General features: G+C 35.8%; 2 protein-coding genes across 11 annotated transcripts in view; both read right to left on the bottom strand.

Annotated features, from left to right (window-relative positions):
• ablim2 (actin binding LIM protein family, member 2) overlaps positions 1-13,639 on the bottom strand; it is a 63,661-nt gene extending 50,022 nt beyond the window's left edge. For 4 of the 10 annotated variants that reach the window (XM_051914984.1, XM_051914980.1, XM_051914974.1 and 1 more), the window contains exon 1: positions 1,520-1,768. In XM_051914984.1, the coding sequence (XP_051770944.1) occupies positions 1,520-1,535 (16 nt within the window). In that variant the 5' untranslated portion in view covers positions 1,536-1,768. Of the gene's footprint in view, positions 1-1,519; positions 1,771-13,321 lie in introns of those variants that run through there. The other 6 variants (XM_051914979.1, XM_051914981.1, XM_051914975.1 and 3 more) reach the window with 5 other exon arrangements.
• Positions 13,640-15,292: 1,653 nt separating this feature from the next.
• Positions 15,293-17,410, bottom strand: cdca9 (cell division cycle associated 9). Its single transcript, XM_051914626.1, has 10 exons — positions 17,186-17,410; positions 16,973-17,104; positions 16,843-16,883; positions 16,702-16,753; positions 16,559-16,626; positions 16,433-16,482; positions 15,874-15,960; positions 15,722-15,791; positions 15,553-15,639; positions 15,293-15,452 (listed from the first exon to the last, which is right to left on the bottom strand). The coding sequence occupies exons 1-10, from the start codon at positions 17,301-17,303 to the stop codon at positions 15,399-15,401; spliced, it is 759 nt and encodes a 252-aa protein (XP_051770586.1). The 5' UTR covers positions 17,304-17,410; the 3' UTR covers positions 15,293-15,398.
• Positions 17,411-18,030: the final 620 nt, after the last annotated feature.

Here is an 18,030-nt window from a genome sequence, read left to right as displayed (position 1 = left end):
TAGTGAAAAAGCAAGATAAACATCCAAGACTCAACGCCACAGATTATATTTGTGCACTTATGTTCATTGATCTCACAATTTCGGAATGACACACGATACAAAAGTACCTCTGAGACACCATTAAATGTTGCAGAAATCAAATTAGAAATCTGCAAAGAATACAACTACCTGTCATATTTCGTTTCTCCATCTTTCTTCCAGATCTGTTTAGAAAAAAGGTGGAGCAGAGGAAGAGAGTTTGTTTACTGTCACCACAGTCAGCACTATGGGCATTTCTGCAGCTGCTGAGACTCTTCCAACAGTTATATCATGACTTGGATGTGTTTGCCCTTGTGAAAGTGTGACAGTAAGACCTACCCAGCAGTTAAGAGTAGTTGCTTTGTAATCGCAAAGTGTCAGATGCCAATATTGCATTTCTGTCAATGTGATGGCCACACTCACACAGAAATCCTTTCACAGGTTGCAACTAGTTATAGATTGATATACTGACCTGGCAATGAATTAGACAATTATTTGGCCGTTTTAGATTATTGTCTTAAATAGGTAAGTGTACCTGCTTCTCAGTTACAAAGTCAGCCTTGACACCGGATAATGCACAATTCCTGTTTTCAACATTTTTGTGAATATTTAAAAACAGCAATTATAGTATTACGTAATTTGTATTAGCCTATGTCACATGCTGTATTCACTGGAAATCAATTAGTCAATCATTTTTGCACGCAAACAACTGTAATGCACGCTGAACTCATTCAAAAGCAATTAACTGCCTGCTTTCTTATTCAGACATAATTGTAGTGTCTAAATATGACAATCAAAATAAAACCTGGCTTTCCGCCTCATAGTACTAGACATGCAAACCTCTAATAACAATCAAGTGCTCTATAATTGTCTCTCAAAAAATAACTATATGTCAGCATGTCAGTATGTCTTTCCCCTCCTCTATATTCTCTCTCTCTCTCTCTCTCTCTCTCTCTCTCTCTCTCACACACACACACACCCCCTCACACAAGCAAAAACATCTCTAGACTGCTGTCCAAGGAGGCCAGATTGAATCTGAGCTCTTGGAGTGCAACAGCATGTCCTTCTGCCAAAGACATGCATATTCTCTAGGTGGGCAGTTGTTATTGTTGTTGTTTTAATAGGCAACCCTCTAAATAATTTTTTTTGCAGAGCTGCAATCTAACAAATATGATAAAAAAAATTAATAACCATACTAATATACATACATACATATATATATATATATATATATATATATATATATATATATATATATATATATATATAACCATATATTGTTGCACTAAATGCTCATGAAAATGTCAATTTTAAAGCTGTCATAGGCTAATGACGACGAACAGACTGAATATCATAATATTAGAATACGCTATTATGCTTCGATATTACTACAATGAAGTCAACATATCGCATCAACGACACAGGTTCCCACTGACAAAGAGGCGCAACAGCCATCTGAAATAATAAAATATATGACCAGAGCGTCAAAGCGCAACATTACCTTTTTCTTCAGGCATCGCCCCACGTAATCACGTCTATTCTGTAAATAAGAAAATGAGACCGCTATCTGAATAAATATCCGTCAGTATTTCAGTGGAGCGCAGCGGTGTGGTACATGTTAATGCTGAGCTCTTCTCGCGAGCACCGGAGAAATGCGCTTCACGCAGCGCGTGTCACAGAGATACTACAGGAATGAACGCAGGTCATATGATTCCCGCCTCAGTGCCTGACAGCGCACGCACTCGAGCTATTGAAGCAATCCATTATAAATAGAAGCTTCTCGTTCAAAAACATGACACCCCTTCCCAAATATCTGAGGGCGTTCACCGTATATTCTCTGTGTGAGGTACGCAGCTGGACTATCATTCAGACCAGTTGGGAAAACAGTATGAAACAACCTGATATCAACACTGCATAGTCTACATTTAAAGGTCTCCACTTTAGTATCCTAACCAATGCGAGAACTTGGACAGGAAAGATATTTTAATATATACTTTTAATTAAGAGATCATCTCAATGGGGCTTTCCTGGTAAAATAAAGGTTACATAATAATAATAATGTTCCTATAACGTAGGGTATATTTTTTACTCAAACATTTCATCATTTCTTGTTTTTTCCCCTTTGGCAAACCCTTTTCCTTATACTGAAAACACCTTATATATGAAATGTTTGTGTGTTTATATATATATATATATATATATATATATATATGTATATATATATATATATAAACTTTCCTACAATATATTATGCAGTATTTAGTCAGCAATTGAACTTGCGTGGTGACAAAGTTACTTTTATTATTATTACTACCTATCTTTGCAAACAAGATCATACCTTAAACGACCTTGTCATGTTGAATTCGCTTTTCATTGAAAAAAGGATTGTATTATGATAGATTAGATGCCTGTAACAACAGATATGATATCTGAGATATCATCAGTGCTCCATTAGCAAGACCACACTTGAATAGTTGCTCTAATGAAAGTTCTGAAATATGAAGACAGGCATTTATGAACCGCAGAACTTTTCACACACCCGGTCCGTTTAATTAACGAATTTATGAGGTCAGAGTGGCGCAAATCTTTTCCAGTTCAGAAGAGCTTTCACTCACACTCCAGATCTGTCTCTGTACACAGTTCACTCTTTGATGTCTAATCACGGAGCATGAGTCAATGTCATACTGCTATCTCACTCTCTCACATGTCCTCTATAAGTCTTGAATAATGATCAGGCTTGTGAATGGCCAGCTAGCACCTGTCAGGGGGGTTTTGCAAAAAAAAAAAAAAAAAAAAAAGGCAGTGGCCATTTAAATTTCCAGCACTTTCTCACATCAATACATACTTCACTAGAATTCACTAGAGTGCAAAATGTTTTTCTCCTCTTCATGGACTTTCATTTTAACAAAGTTGAAGATTCACACTAAATGGAAGACCAAACAAGTAATTATGGTTATTTTTTTACTGTGCTAATTTGCTGCCATAAGAATTTGGCTTCAGTTTCTGTAATCACTATTAAAATGCTTGTTACACTACTTAAAATCTGGGCTGGCAATCCATGGAAAAAATTAATGAAAGAGGCATTGTTCTAAGGTGAAAGATGGGAAAAGAGGAAAAAAAAGCAAGAGAGAGAGAGCCAAGCTCCTTCAAAGAAAACACATTACATAATTTCCTTTGTATGATTTGCCAAGATAGAGAACATGTAAATCTAACTGTGCTCATTTTTCTGCCCGTCGAGATGATTTATTTTTAAAGTTTTGACATGCCATTTTCTTCATGAAGTGACATATTCTTTCACAATTATGCTTGCAAATATTATAGGATATTTTCAGGCTATTCATCAACTGGATCAATAGAGACAGCAGGATAGTCAGAGGTGGAAGAGATGGCAACCACCAAAACCACTTCAATCTTTTTAAAAGTATCTTCATAAATATATCTCAAGTTGCTCCCAATACCATATTATTATTACTAATTTAGATTTATAAATGGGCCAGTTAACAATAAAATAAAATAATGTTATATGTATACCTAATCTCTATAGAGGAATTTTATAAAGGAATCAAACTATTTAAAATAATAAAGAAAAACAATTATGAAATGTAAAATAAAATTAATATAATTAACTTCTATACATGAATTAAACAATTTATGAATATATATATATATATATATATTTACAAAAAAATAAAAAATAAAAATAAAATAATATACACTTAATTTATATGTATACCTCATTTTATACAAGAATTAAAGTAAAAACTATATATATATATATATATATATATATATATATCAGCTTTGGGATTACAGCCCAATCATCTGGTCCATAAATAAAAATACAGTATGTACTGTAAACCTGCTTTGTTTCCATTATCTAACATATTTGGCCAATCACTATTCATTACGATTTCTACTGTACATGATTTTTGTAGAAAATATGTTTTGCCTCCACCCTGAAAATACATCACTTACCAACCATCCTGTACCAATTATGTGACTGTGTGAGAGAGTATGAAACTGTATATATTATGAATTATAAGCAGTGTTTGAACACTTACATTGACTGTATTTACATGCACCTTCATAATACAATTATAATGATATTTAGGCAGTATTGCGATTAAACTTTACGCAATACTTCAATCAAATTGATGCGATTAACCTTATAATCATAGTAACCAAAAATATGTGGCGTATGCCAATTTTAATCACACTAAACATGCATGTAAACACTTTAATCGCCTCTATTCAACTCTGACCAAAGTGCGCATATGCTTTTGACGTACACCAATATTGTTGTTTTTTGTCATGTGCAAATTAAGTAACTAAGCATTTGGCTTGCTTAGTTGGGGACACTTGACATTTGATATTCAACAGTGTTTTGATCTGCCTGCATTGACACCAATGAATGCGAACTGAACTAAGCTGGGTGATGACATCACCGTTCACTCCAGTGCTGATATAGATAAATGAAATAAATTAATAACTATTGATTCTTACAACCGAATGAATCAATACTGAATTTACCTAAAATAGACAATGACACCATTTTCTTTAAAAGCTGCTGTGCAGCCAAAATTATATACCAGTTATCACTGTAAAGCTGCTTTGACACAATCTGAATTGTAAAAAGCGCTATATAAATAAAGGTGACTTGACTTGACTAAACATAGAAGGCATCACTTTATTGGGGTGCTGAAGAAAGTTCACGTTGACGATGTTGCACAACGTGAATACTGTATAAAGCAGTATAATGGTCGAAAACAAAAATGAAGGCATTTGTAGGTGTCACGGAAAGAATCCAGTATGTCCACTGAAATGTGTTTTGCATTTGATGTAAGTAGATTAAAACAGTGCCCAGTAACACATCTATAAATGTGAGTTCATTGTTTATGCTGTATTGTGGTATGTGAATAATTGTGGTAAAAATAACCACAAATCGTAGTGAATAATCAGAATAATGAAAATTGCATCTAAACAACTCTGATTATTAGAAATAATCACATTATTGGTGCACATGTAAACAAATTCATTGTCTGTAGGTGACATTGTACAAAGAGCTGACAAAGCACAGCCTGCTCTGCACTTTAGTGTACAAGAAAACAACACACACACACACACACACACACACACATACACACCCACACGAACACTGCTCAAAAAAAAGCTCAAATTCTCTCTCTACACTTTGATCTTCATTTAAAAGTCCTTCAGCACTTTCACTTCAACTTCATTCTATATCCTCTTTGCCTGAGCTAATGGAGAGAGTAATAGGGGCCACAGACAGAGAGAGATAACAGAGAGAGAGGGAGGGAGAAACGGGGACGGGGATGTACGCTGCTCACTCCAACTCAGACACCTTTAAGATTCAAGTTATGAATAATTTACTGAGGTCCTTTACTCTCTCCACGTAACCTGAGACTCCTCTAAAGCACAGCAGCGGTGCTCAGGTGTCAAATCTCAGCAACACATGCAGCTATGGTGAGAACATACATTAAATTAAGGAAATCTATGAAGACAACTGTAACAAAGCCATTCTGTAAAACTAATATATATATATATATATATATATATATATTTTTTTTTTTTTTTTTTAATTGCAGTAGGTTTTAAAAGAAAATGGCAGTTTTTCTACTTTAATTAAATGTGTTCCTTTTCATTTCTTTGTAATTATTTGAGAAATTTACCAGAAATTTCTCAGTGAAAATAGTTTCAAAGCAAATCCTACAGCAATCTTTTTCACTGTAGGTTGATTTCACCGAAAAGACACCGTGGCACTTTCAAAACATTGCATTTTCCAAAAACATTTTTAGCCAACTATGATCGCAAGTTTCGTTATCAATGTAGTTCAACAATTCAGTGTTTCCTAAAACCATTGGTCCAAAGAAAATGTGCAAACAGCATCACAAACTTGTGTGGTTGGAACTACAGCTCTCAATCTGCGGTTAGTTTCTTGTTAGTATGATATCGACTTAAAGGGCACCTATTATGCAAAATCCACTTTTACATGGTGTTTGGACATAAATGTGTGTTGGCAGTGTGTGAACACAACCACCCTACAATGAAAAAAATCCACCCACTTTTTAAATCCCCATTAAACCAAAGCAGGCTCATTAGACATGCTGTTTTGATTCTCTGGGCAGTCTGACACCATTTTCTCCGCACTCGAGCAGCTTTTCCGACAACAATGTCTTGTAAGCAATCCTGGTGTTCTGTTGCTGGATGTAAGAGTGAACATAGGAGTCTTCATTTTCTCCCAACATCTGAGGCACCGAGGATGCAGTGGATTAATTTTTGAAGGTAATGCGCCCCAAAATATACCTAAATTCATTTATGTCTGCGCAAATCATTTCACTCCAGACTGCTTTGTGAACGAGGGTCAATGCAAAGGGACAATACAAAACACAGGTTTTGCTAAAAATGGGTTACTCAAGGATAGATCAGTACCAAAAGTTCGTGATCTAGCTTATAGTCCCTGGAGCAATACTAGTTACAGCAGCAATGAAGGTGAGAGCACGCACTTTAATGCGCACTTCTTGCACTGTTTTATTCAGCTCTTACGGTGATTTTCTGGAGTGAAGTTTTGTGTGATGTACAATAAACTTCGTAAAACTCATCAGTGAAGTTTTGGCCATCATTCGGACGGGGTCTGCAACAACAGGCTTGTACATATATCTATATCTGTTCTGTCCCCATGCAGCATATATTCTCTGGATCTGTCGGCATCATTGTCCGACTCTGGTTCGAACTGAACACCATTACTGACAGTTTCTGACATTTTCAGTGCTTGAGATTGTCCTGTTTTTTTGTTGCATGAGCTCTTGAAGCTCCGCCGTCTTCTTCAAAGTGGGCCAGGAGCAGCAGCTCATTTGCAAATAAGGGGACACACACAAAAACGGCTTGTATTTGCTCACCCCCCAAAACTGGCTATTTTAACATGCTATAAAAAATTAGGGTATTTTGAGCTAAAACTTCACATATGCACTCTGGAGACATCAGTTATTTCACATTACTTATTTTACATCTTGTAAAAAGGGACATAATAGGTGCCCTTTAAATGCTCTTTAGCAAAATTCGTATGTATGTGTGCTCCAGTACCCTGGGGAATTTGTGGAGGGAAACCGTGACTGAATCAAACATCTGAATATAAAGCACAACAGCGGGGAACATATATCTCAAATAAATACTGCAGTGACCCTAATGCCATGTTCATTTTTTACAGCTAAATCTGACATTAATTTGAGCTCGAACTGATTAATTAGCAGAAGATATTACTAATTCTATTGTTTAACAAATGTGGTTTGAGAACAAATGTTCAACAAAGTTATACTGCAGTTTTAATAAATAATCATGACTAGCTAGTTAATTTCTCAAATGATGCATCAAACTATTGTAGCAAATCAGAGTATGAGGCAGGACTATCTGTTTGCACAACTAATGGCTGACGGGTGTTTTGGAAACCTGTTTGAAAACAATTTTAAGCAAAAATTGGTACTATTATTATTTAAAAACTACTGTATTATTACAAAAATATTACTGTAGGTTGTGGAATTTTTTACTGCAATTTTTCTAGGATTAATAATAATAAAAATATATATATTTACAACCCGAATGCCGGAAATGTTGAGCCGTTTTTTAAATTTGAATGTAATGAAAACTAAAAGACTTTCAAATCACATGAGCCAATATTTTATTCACAATAGAACATAGATAACTTAACAAATGTTTAAACTGAGAAATTTTACAATTTTAAGCACAAAATGAGCTCATTTCAAATTTGATGCCTGTTACAGGTCTCAAAATAGTTGGGACGGCGGCATGTTTACCATGGTGTAGCATCTTCTCTTCTTTTCAAAACAGTTTGAAGATGTCTGGGCATCGAGGTTATGAGTTTCTGGAGTTTTGGTGTTGGAATTTGGTCCCATTCTTGCCTTACATAGGTTTCCAGCTGCTGAAGAGTTCGTGGTTGTCTTTCATTTAATGACGTGCCAAATAGGTGAAAGATCTGGACTGCAGGCAGGCCAATTCAGCACCCGGTCTCTTCTACGATGAAGCCATGCTGTTGTAATAGCTGCAGTATGTGGTTTTGCATTGTCCTGCTGAAACACACAAGGCCTTCCCTGAAATAGACGTAACCTTTATTTGCCTTTCAGCATTCATAGTGCCTTCCAAAACATGCAATCTGCCCATACCAGATGCACTTATGCACCCCCATACCATCAGAGATGCTGGCTTTTGAACTGAACGCTGATAACATGCTGGAAGGTCTCCCTACTCTTTAGCTCGGAGGACATGGCGTCCATGATTTCATGATTTCACGAATGTCAAATTTGGACTCGTCTGACCATAGAACACTTTTCCACTTTGAAACAGTCCATTTTAAATGAGCCTTGGCCCACAGGACACAACAGCGCTTCTGGACCATGTTCACATATGGCTTCCTTTTTGCATGATAGAGCTTTAGTTGGCATCTGCAGATGGCACGGCGGATTGTGTTTACTGACAGTGGTTTCTGGAAGTATTCCTGTTTTTAGTAATGTCATTGACACAATCATGCTGATGAGTGATGCAGTGTCGTCTGAGGGCCCGAAGACCATGGGCATCCAATAAAGTTCTTCGGCCTTGTCCCTTACGCACAAAGATTTCTCCAGTTTCTCTGAATCTTTTGATGATGTTATGCACTGTAGATGATGAGATTTGCAAAGCCTTTGCAATTTGACGTTGAGGAACATTGTTTTTAAAGTATTCCACAATCTTTTTACGCACTCTTTCACAGCTCTGCCCATCTTTAATTCTGAGAGTCTCTGCCTCTCTAAGACATCCCTTTTATAGCTAATCATGTTACAGACCTGATATCAATTAACTTAATTAGTTGCTAGATGTTCTCCCAGCTGAATCTTTTCAAAATTTCTTGCTTTTTCAGCCATTTGTTGCCCCTGTGCCAACTTTTTTGAGAACTGTAGCAGGCATCAAATTTGAAATGAGCTCATTTAGTGGATAAAAGTGTACAATTTCTCAGTTTAAACATTTGTTATGTTATCTATGTTCTATTGTGAATAAAATATTGGCTCATGTGATTTGAAAATCTTTTAGTTTTCATTTTATTCAAATTTAAAAAACGTCCCAACATTTCCGAAATTCGTGTTGTATATATTTTAACCAAAACAGATAAAAAGCCTAGAAATTGATTTACCTTTCTATTGATTTACAGCTTCTGAGCTGAGAACACTGACCACCAGTAAATCCAGTTTAGCACAGGGATGCTACATTCTGGATGTGTCCTCATAACCTCAGCACTCTTCTGGTTTCCATGGCAGGATGAGAGGGGTGATGGGTAGAGAATCATCACACTCTGCTGTTACATTCCCTTCCAAGCCAAAGATACATCAACAACAAAATACGCACACACCGGGATCACAAAAATTAACACAGGCTTGGGACAAAAATGGCATCAAAATGAACAAAAATCTCCCCAAATTTAAGATAATAGGGCAAAAACGTCCCTGTACAATTAAACGAAAACTTATGATTAATATCAAGATGGCTTTACTGCTGAACCAAAGAAGCCACAAACCATTATTTTTATGTTTCTGGCTTGACTTTTGGGATAAGAGGCATGCTTGATCAGACGAGGATATATTTAGAGATATTCAAAGTATGCAAAATGAAGGAAAGAGTACATTCATGCAAACTGCCTGTGGTTTGACATTGTTTCAGTATCTCATGAACAAGCTGGCAACAAAATTTGATGAAACCAGTTGAAGCCCCATCTCTGGTGTCATGCACACTGTTCATGAACACTGACTCAGCAGTACTTTATTCAGCAGAGCTTGAAATAATGGAAATGTTCAAATCAAAATGCATCATATGAGTTTTATTACTGTTGTGCATGTGCAGAGGCTATGGTACAATCATAAAAAAACATGTGACAACAAAGCAACCTGTTATTAGGAGCGTTTGAAGAAAATTAAGCAGAATATGCACACAGATACCCGTATACACACACTGTCACAATGGCAGCAGTTTATCTTTAGATGGCTTGCCTTTAGGGTATGATGGATAAACAGAAGCCTATTTTGCATCAAAGCCAAAATAACTGGTCTTAACAAATACAGCTCTTACCTTTGAGTAAAAAGTCAGCTTAAAGCAAATATCAGTATCAAATATCAAGTCATTAGCACATATCAAATGCTTAATGGTCTGACTGTAGAAAGGGTTTGTCTAAAAAACAGATTAATAAACCACCCTTCAATAATTCCTGTATAAATACAACCACATTAGCTTACTAGTATGTATTATTTTTAGTTAATTATAATACAAAAATCTATTTACATGGGAAAACCACATTTTGACACTAATAGTGCATTGAAAATGTGCTATATGCATTATGATATGAATATAGCATTTGCAGGAATATTTTGTCCAAAATATTCCATGAAGTACTTTGTGGTATAATATGGTCTAAAAACATTAGTGCACATCAAATGACAAATATGGCAGCCAATGTGATGGAGGAAACAAACAAACAAACAAAAAAGAGTTATACTGCACTTGTGTATTAAATACACTGATCCTTTTCTTGAAATGCCCCTCCAAACACCTGCTGAAGATAAAACGGCATTCTCCCAGCATGCATCCAACCAAGGCTCAATTAACAAACCAGCAGGGTTCATGCAGAAGGCAAGGGTGTATATTTCAAACTTTTTAAACATATGATATCCAATTTGTGTCTCCTTTCTGATTTCTGCAGGTCAGAACGGCACCTTAAATATCTGAAAACACCGTCCACATTATGTGAAAAATGAGCCTTCTTATTTTGTCGCTACCGTAAGCTAGTGTTTGATGAATAAGCTGGAGGCCATTCCTCTCATAGTCAGTACAAATAAAACCAGGACAAGGAAAATGTCACAGGCCCACTCTAGATTTCAGGGCTAATTACTAGTGCCTCTTTCTCAGGGACTTACTGTACAGCAGTGATATCACCAGCTATTTCTCTGTTTGCTTCCAACAGCTGTAAAAATCCTACATCCAGTCTTGATCAGCTCCTCAAAGAGCCAAAATCCACAATCTTTTTAATTGCAACCAAATACTTTCGACAAAGGGAAAAGTACAAAACTTTGGATTTTAAAACCAAACATCTTAACCCGCATATCCTAATAGAGGTGCAACTAACTATACAATCATGCATGGTTAGGACAGCAAAATAAATAACTTTTAAGCGGGAGAAAATCACATCTTTTGTTAATGGCAAAGGCCGTGCAACAAACTCAGTATTTTGATGCAAATGAATGTTACTTGATAAATACTAACCAAAACTATGCACAATATAAAAGATATGAACAAAATGAAACTATATATAAAACTTTATTTTAAAATAACATATCCAAATAGTTCACTTGCCAGGGTTCCTACACATTTTCCATTTTTAAAACTTATTTGACTCAACTTAGTCTAATTAAATTTAGACTCAAATTTCCAAACCTCCCTCCAAAAGATTTTTCAGACCATATTTAACATTTATGTGGTATATATAGTATATATAGTGGTATATATAGTAATTTGTAAATATTTTTATTTTATTTTTTTTGTCATTGGTTTTCTCGTAGTGATAACATGCGCTTGCATAATGAGAGGAAACCTGAAACGCTTTATAACGTGCATATATTCACCTCTGAGACATCATTTTTATACTGTAAATGTGGTGGTCTGATGTTGCATGATCACCAAACAGCAAAGTACAGTCTGATTTAGATGATTTTTTGCTCCTTTATCTGTTTCTGGTTTGAGTGGCACATACGTATTCGTTTAGTGAAGTTCCAAAGAGACTCGATTATGTTAAAGACAAACAGTTTCACGTGTGTATTGAATTCATTTAGTCTTGTTCAACATTGATTAAATGATCACTAAACGTTTGCCATGAAAACACTCTGCTTGTATGATACATTTATTTTAGAAATTCTTCATTTTTATATTTTAGAAAAGTAAATAAGGGCAATAGCCTGGAAACCGAAAAAAATATTTTACCATACTCTGTTTTCTTTTTTCCCATACTTATCCAGACCTGGAAATTACTCTAATCAAATTCCAACCTTTCCATACCTTTCCAAACTGTGTAGGAACACACCTGACTTGCAATAAGGGAAAAAAATCTGTGCCAATCACAGTGTTTTGTGCTGTGAATTGTTTTACATGTACTTTTGTATAAAAAAAATTAATCTGGCACAGTGTTGAAACAGCACTTGATGTCCCATATAAAAATAAATTGAGTCCTGAAGCAAACCCAGTTGAGAACTGTTGCTCTAATGTACTAGCTTCACTCCAAAGTCACTCCCGTTATGATTTAGTGCTCTGCTATTACGTCAGTCAGTTTCACATGAGTTGAATTTCGGGCACAAGTCATGCTGACCTGAAAATAAGGTTATACAGAATGTATAATTAACCAAATTATGCACAATTTGGTTCAAATGTACTTTTCCAGAAGAACATTTCACTTCACGAACAGGTGAGAGCAGGACAGAGGTCGCAGAACACATTAAAATTCTCCACATAAAAGCGCACTTGCTGCTACAGAAAATATTGATTCAAGTCAGAGGTATTGACCACCTTGACATTAAAATCAGTGAATACCCGAGATCTTGAGGATTATCCTAATTGCCAGAGATTCTGCTCAACACCCTAACTGTTAACTTAAACTACCACATAGTGAATGACAGCACTGTAGCTCTATTATTACATTACTTTTAAAAGTATTGTGCCTGTATTTCTGTTAATGTATTTAAAGTTTCTAAGGAGCTTTTAAATTGACCTAAAACAGATAAAAAAATCTATTGTAAGACTATGCACAGGACTAAATCCAATTGTTTTGTTACTAAAATATTATAGGAGAGAAGCATGTTTTAGACTTTACAAAAATTACATTTTATTTTATAGATAGTGCCAGATTTCTCCAAATAAATAAAAATACCCATTGCAACAAATCCCTTAACAAAACCCTTAGAAATAATTTTATTATTATAGTTCTTAAACTTAAAGGGGTTCATTGCCACCGGCTGCAGAACACCAAGAAGGTGCTTCGACCTTATTAAACACGCTACACATCACAGTTAAACGCAGAGACAACCTACATACACCTTGGACAGCAGCACATTACGCATTTCCCTACAACAGGGCTGCACTGCAACATAATGAGTGCTGGTGGATAGGTGGGTGGAACCAGACTACACCGCGTACAGACATAGACAAATCTCCGGGCTTTGAAGTAATGAGATTAGTATACGTGATGCACTCCCAACACACTCACCGGTGCTCATTGTTATCCGCAGACCTTTTCAGAGTCCAATGTCATGTATGTCTCTAGATCCTCATTAAGGCTGAGCATTCAGCGTGCTCCGTACATCTTTCAACCGCCCGGTGCACAAGTGCTCGAGCCAACGTGGAAAGTAATAAAAAGACACGAAATAAGCGCCTCGCACCTGCGACAGAAGAAAAGTCGTTGTTATATATGCTGTAGAATCGCTAATAAATGTAGTGCGCAGCGTTGCGGGCGCATGCACGAGCGGGGTGTTGCCGTATGGCTGTGATGCGCTCGTGCGTAGGCTATTTGCCTCAGCACCATTCCTGCACGAGCCGCACTGTGACAACTACGTGAAGCAACGGAGGGCGTCTGGGAAATGGAGTTTAGTGCGAGAATGACAGATTTATGAGAAGACAAACTCAACGAGATTAACTATAGCACTATGTCATTATTATTATTATTAATGGCATCACTTTAAAGCATAGAGTGAGAATTTCCCCCTGATCCCAAGATTCACTGGTGCCCACCCCGATATCTGTGCTGAAATATAGTTGGGGCTCTGAGGGGTCTCAGGTACCCCACACTGGGCCTCCACCAAAATCAGTGTGGGGTGAGTTATGCAGATTTAACAATGATCCGATGCTTTCAAAGCACCATTAATAATCTTCTGGTATTTATACATGAAAAAAAAATGTAAATTGATCAAATTATAATGCACGGAGCGTTCTTTAGAACTTCCGCAATAATATAAGCCAGCTGGATATCTTCCAGTGAAATGTCACTTGTCAATAGTGAAGCATCAATAGTGTAATAGTTTATATTCAGAATATAGTCACTTAAATAGTCATGCCTAGCATTAATTTAGTTATTCAAATGTAAGACGACATAAATAAAATAAATTTTTTTTTAAAAAATACATACGTCAGTGTTCCTCCTCGGCTAAATTCAATTTGACAATCGGTTTTCACTTTCGTGTGAAAAAAAAAAAGCATCACCACACTGTAAATTAAATATTTATTGTGCACTTTAGTTAGATTCATTGAATAAAATGTGAGTTTTCACACTGTGCCAAAATCATTGAGCTTGCGCTACACTGACTGACAGCTTCTGTGATTACAAAGGGAGAGCGAGGCACTTGCTTTGTGTAATTCACTCACAAGAAAAGTTATTGTTTTTCATGAGATTCTGTGAGTACTTCATACTTCACCTTGACAAAATGTATTGTTAAATCTAGTGATTTTATGTTTAATATTTCTTCAAAAGCGAAACTGAGTGAAAAACTATTACAGGAAATGGCTAACATATGCGCAAATAAATGCTACTCTGCCACCATCTGCTGGTTATAGTGGTAATTAGACATATTTACAAGTAAAAAAAGATGTTAATTACAGACACAGCGTTTCTTATTCAAATGTTCCCATTAGCCACGCCTTTATTGCAAATCAATAAAACTCTAAGCAAATTAGGCAAGTGTGATAACTGTATTAAAATATTAATACAACATTATTGATGATTTTGTGTCAATGTACATCGAGTACAAAATGACAGCTAACAGTTCACCAGAAACGCCCAAGCTGGCTTAACGAAAACCAGGAAGTAACCATGCGTATGGTCAATTAAATGCATAAAAGAATCACATTTAAATGGCTGTATACTGAGCAGTGTTATTTTATCATTGAGATACTATTATAGTGACCACTGAAGAAAATATTTATGGTTTTAGTTTACTATAATAACCCCAGTACTGAGCAACTGCACAACAGGACAATATGCATAAGCAAACTAATGACATCCCATGTTAACTATTTATGACATCCTCTAACTCAGTCTTTCCATATTTGAGTGGAAGCAAAAAGTTATATTTGAGACTGACAACCACTAACACCACAACCGAAAGCATCCGATTTGTTACAGCAAACGATCACTTATTTTGAAGAGGGTGAGATGTGGGCATACAAATCACACTGCATGCCGGACAAAATTATAAACATCACTTTATTGCATCTCTTTACAATAGTTTATTTATTAATTTACATTTAAACATTATTAAAATACTGGCTCCAACCAACTGGATTAAAAAGCATCAGCGTGTGTTATTGAGCTCCACTTTTTTGTTACACAGATAGTCCATTAGGTCCTGCAATAAAGAGGTCACAAACTTAACTGGTTAAGCTAAATTTCCAGCATCTCTTTAAACAACCACGTAAAGTGATGCATAAAGTGATTAAATGGTTTACCTTGATCTTTCGCATCTGATCTACAGCCGCATCATCGAGCAACTCAACGCTGATATCATCTTTATTGTCCTCAGAAAGTAGCAGTGTCTTGAAATGCAAAAAAGGATCAATGTTGAATGCTATAATGAGCAAAAAGTTTGCAAAGGTTCATACACAGACATACACTCACTTCTCCATGGGAAGTTACTATCGTGGCCGTAGCCATCATCATTTCATCTCCAACAGAGCGACTTGCTTGTCTGTTCGTCAAAAGAAAGTAGTGTAAAATGCACATCTGAAAAGAAATTCAAAGGCACAACCATGCAAGAAAGGAAACTTTACCTAAATTTAGGCCCTAAACCAAACGCTTGGTCACTGAGTTTGACAACCCGTCCTTGGGTTCTTTTTGCACTGATAGTTGAGGCACACCTGTCAATGAGAGTAAAGAGGAATCAAAATATGAGTTCTCCACTATATTTGACCATTAGGAATATTCCATTGTGGACAAAAGCAATTATTCAACCCTAGCAGTCGAGAACAAAGGACAACTTAGATGAACTTTTTTGATAGGGCTGTGTATTTCCTGGTTGCTTAAGTATTCCCAGACGTTACTGCTAATTTTAATAGGTTTCGTATTTTGGTTATACATTTACACCTGATCAAAGACTATTTTATTGTGGCTGATTTGTAGATTGTACACTGAAAAACTGCTCTGTATGCTCTTTGTATTTTTCACATTTGCCATTCAAGACCATTTAGTGTTTTCAAATCATATCCAGTCCACAACTTGTTTTCAACAGATTCACAAGAAAGTTTTAGTACCTTTCCAATGAAGTGATGCATGTTAACTCAAATTGTCTAAAGTGACCACCAGAGGGTTTAAATGAAATTAAAACTTTACCTCAGACTTCCAGTGCTGTTACTGTTGTGCAGGGTCTTCTTTGCAGGTTTCTATTATGAGAAAGCTCATATGTAAATTTTAAATTAGGCATTCACAAAGAGGACAAAACAAATGGAGGTTCGGTACCTTTGTACCTTCCACTGAAGTGGTCTTGTTTTGACTCGACCTTTGCTGCCCTGTTGTAGCATTTAAACCTGAAAGGAATGCAAGTTAACCTAAAAAGATTGAAAGCTGAATTTAAAAACGTAACTTTATAAGTTGCCTTGCACCTTTTTTGCTTGGTTTTCGAGATAGGGGTTTCCTAATTTCTGGAGATGCATTCTAAAGAAGAAGAAAAAAAAAAAAAATACTACTACCACAACTTTGCGGTAACCTTAAGCAAACACCAGAGGGCAGCAAAATCATTTTACCGTTAGTGCCATAGTGACCTCGCCCACAGACGTGTCATCATCTGAAAAACATGATCGATTTTAAAGACAAATAACATTAATGTTAATAATAATGTCCAGACAGGACACACAGCCTCTGTAATTGTCATACCATTCATAAGGTCTTTTATCAGCGTGGTGTGGAGCGATTGCGGCATTTTCATGAGCTCTATTTTGAAAACTCGGTCCACAGTTGCTAGTAATTTGTTCAGATTGGCCTCCATCTCATTTATCCGGTCCTGAGCTATTTCGGTGCAAGTAAAAGAATGGGTTCATTAATACATATATAGAAAAGAGTATGTATTGACTTCAATATATGACTGACCTTCCTTCTCAAACTGTTGTATGAACAGCTCCTTTCTCTTGTTGAGCCTAATTTTCTGGTCATAATCAGGCTGACCTTCAGAATCCTGACTGACTTTTCTAGTTCTTCGTGGAGGCATGCTAATAATAATACAAGGACAGATTTTCCAATTTTTTATGAACAATACAAACCTCGGAGCTGGTGCTCACCAATTACCTTCTTCTGTTTTAATAACGATTGGCAAACAAATTTATAAGATACTCTTCCGCCACCTACTGGACTGGATGCACCTAGATCAGATTTTCCCAAATTGTTGTTCGCGATTTAGTTCAAATAAATAAATCATTTAATGATGATGATGATGATGATAATAAACACTTATTTTTCTTTAGGTCTATTTTATTTTTTTATGTGAACATGCAAATGTTTTGTTAAAATATTGAAATATTAAATTATAATCTCAGGGATTAATTAAAGTAAATATTTTAAATCAAATGGGTTCGACTGACTGAAACGTTTGGGAATATTTATGAGATGAAATGTCGAAATTATGTCAATTATGAAATGAAAAGTCGAAATTATGACTTAAATAAACATAGAAAGTCTTAATTTCGATTCTAATAATTATTAATGATCTTACAGACATATACAACTCACAACAAAAGTGGATAAATAAAGAAAAAAAAAAGAAAATTAGATTAAAAATAAACCAGAGATAAGGATTCAGGTTGGCTTCAGATAATTTAGTAATTCACATAAGTGAAATGTTTTTGATTCCCAGTAATCTCGTGCTACGAAGTTTAACAGAATAAACTCACATTGTTCAATCATCAGTTTTTAAGCTCTCAGTTAAGAAGCGTTTAGTT

Source organism: Ctenopharyngodon idella, chromosome 12, assembly GCF_019924925.1.
Source record: "Ctenopharyngodon idella isolate HZGC_01 chromosome 12, HZGC01, whole genome shotgun sequence".
NCBI lineage: Eukaryota > Metazoa > Chordata > Actinopteri > Cypriniformes > Xenocyprididae > Ctenopharyngodon > Ctenopharyngodon idella.
This window is presented reverse-complemented; position numbering and strand designations above follow the sequence as displayed.

Coding starts and splice junctions, on each gene's coding strand:
- cdca9 (XM_051914626.1), bottom strand. CDS start 17,303: ATGCCTCCACGAAGAACTAGAAAAGTCAGTCAGGATTCTGAAGGTCAG. Junction 16,754..16,842: donor AGGTCACTATGGCACTAACG/GTAAAATGATTT, acceptor CTTCTTCTTTAG/AATGCATCTCCAGAAATTAG. Junction 15,961..16,432: donor AACAGCACTGGAAGTCTGAG/GTAAAGTTTTAA, acceptor TCTCATTGACAG/GTGTGCCTCAACTATCAGTG.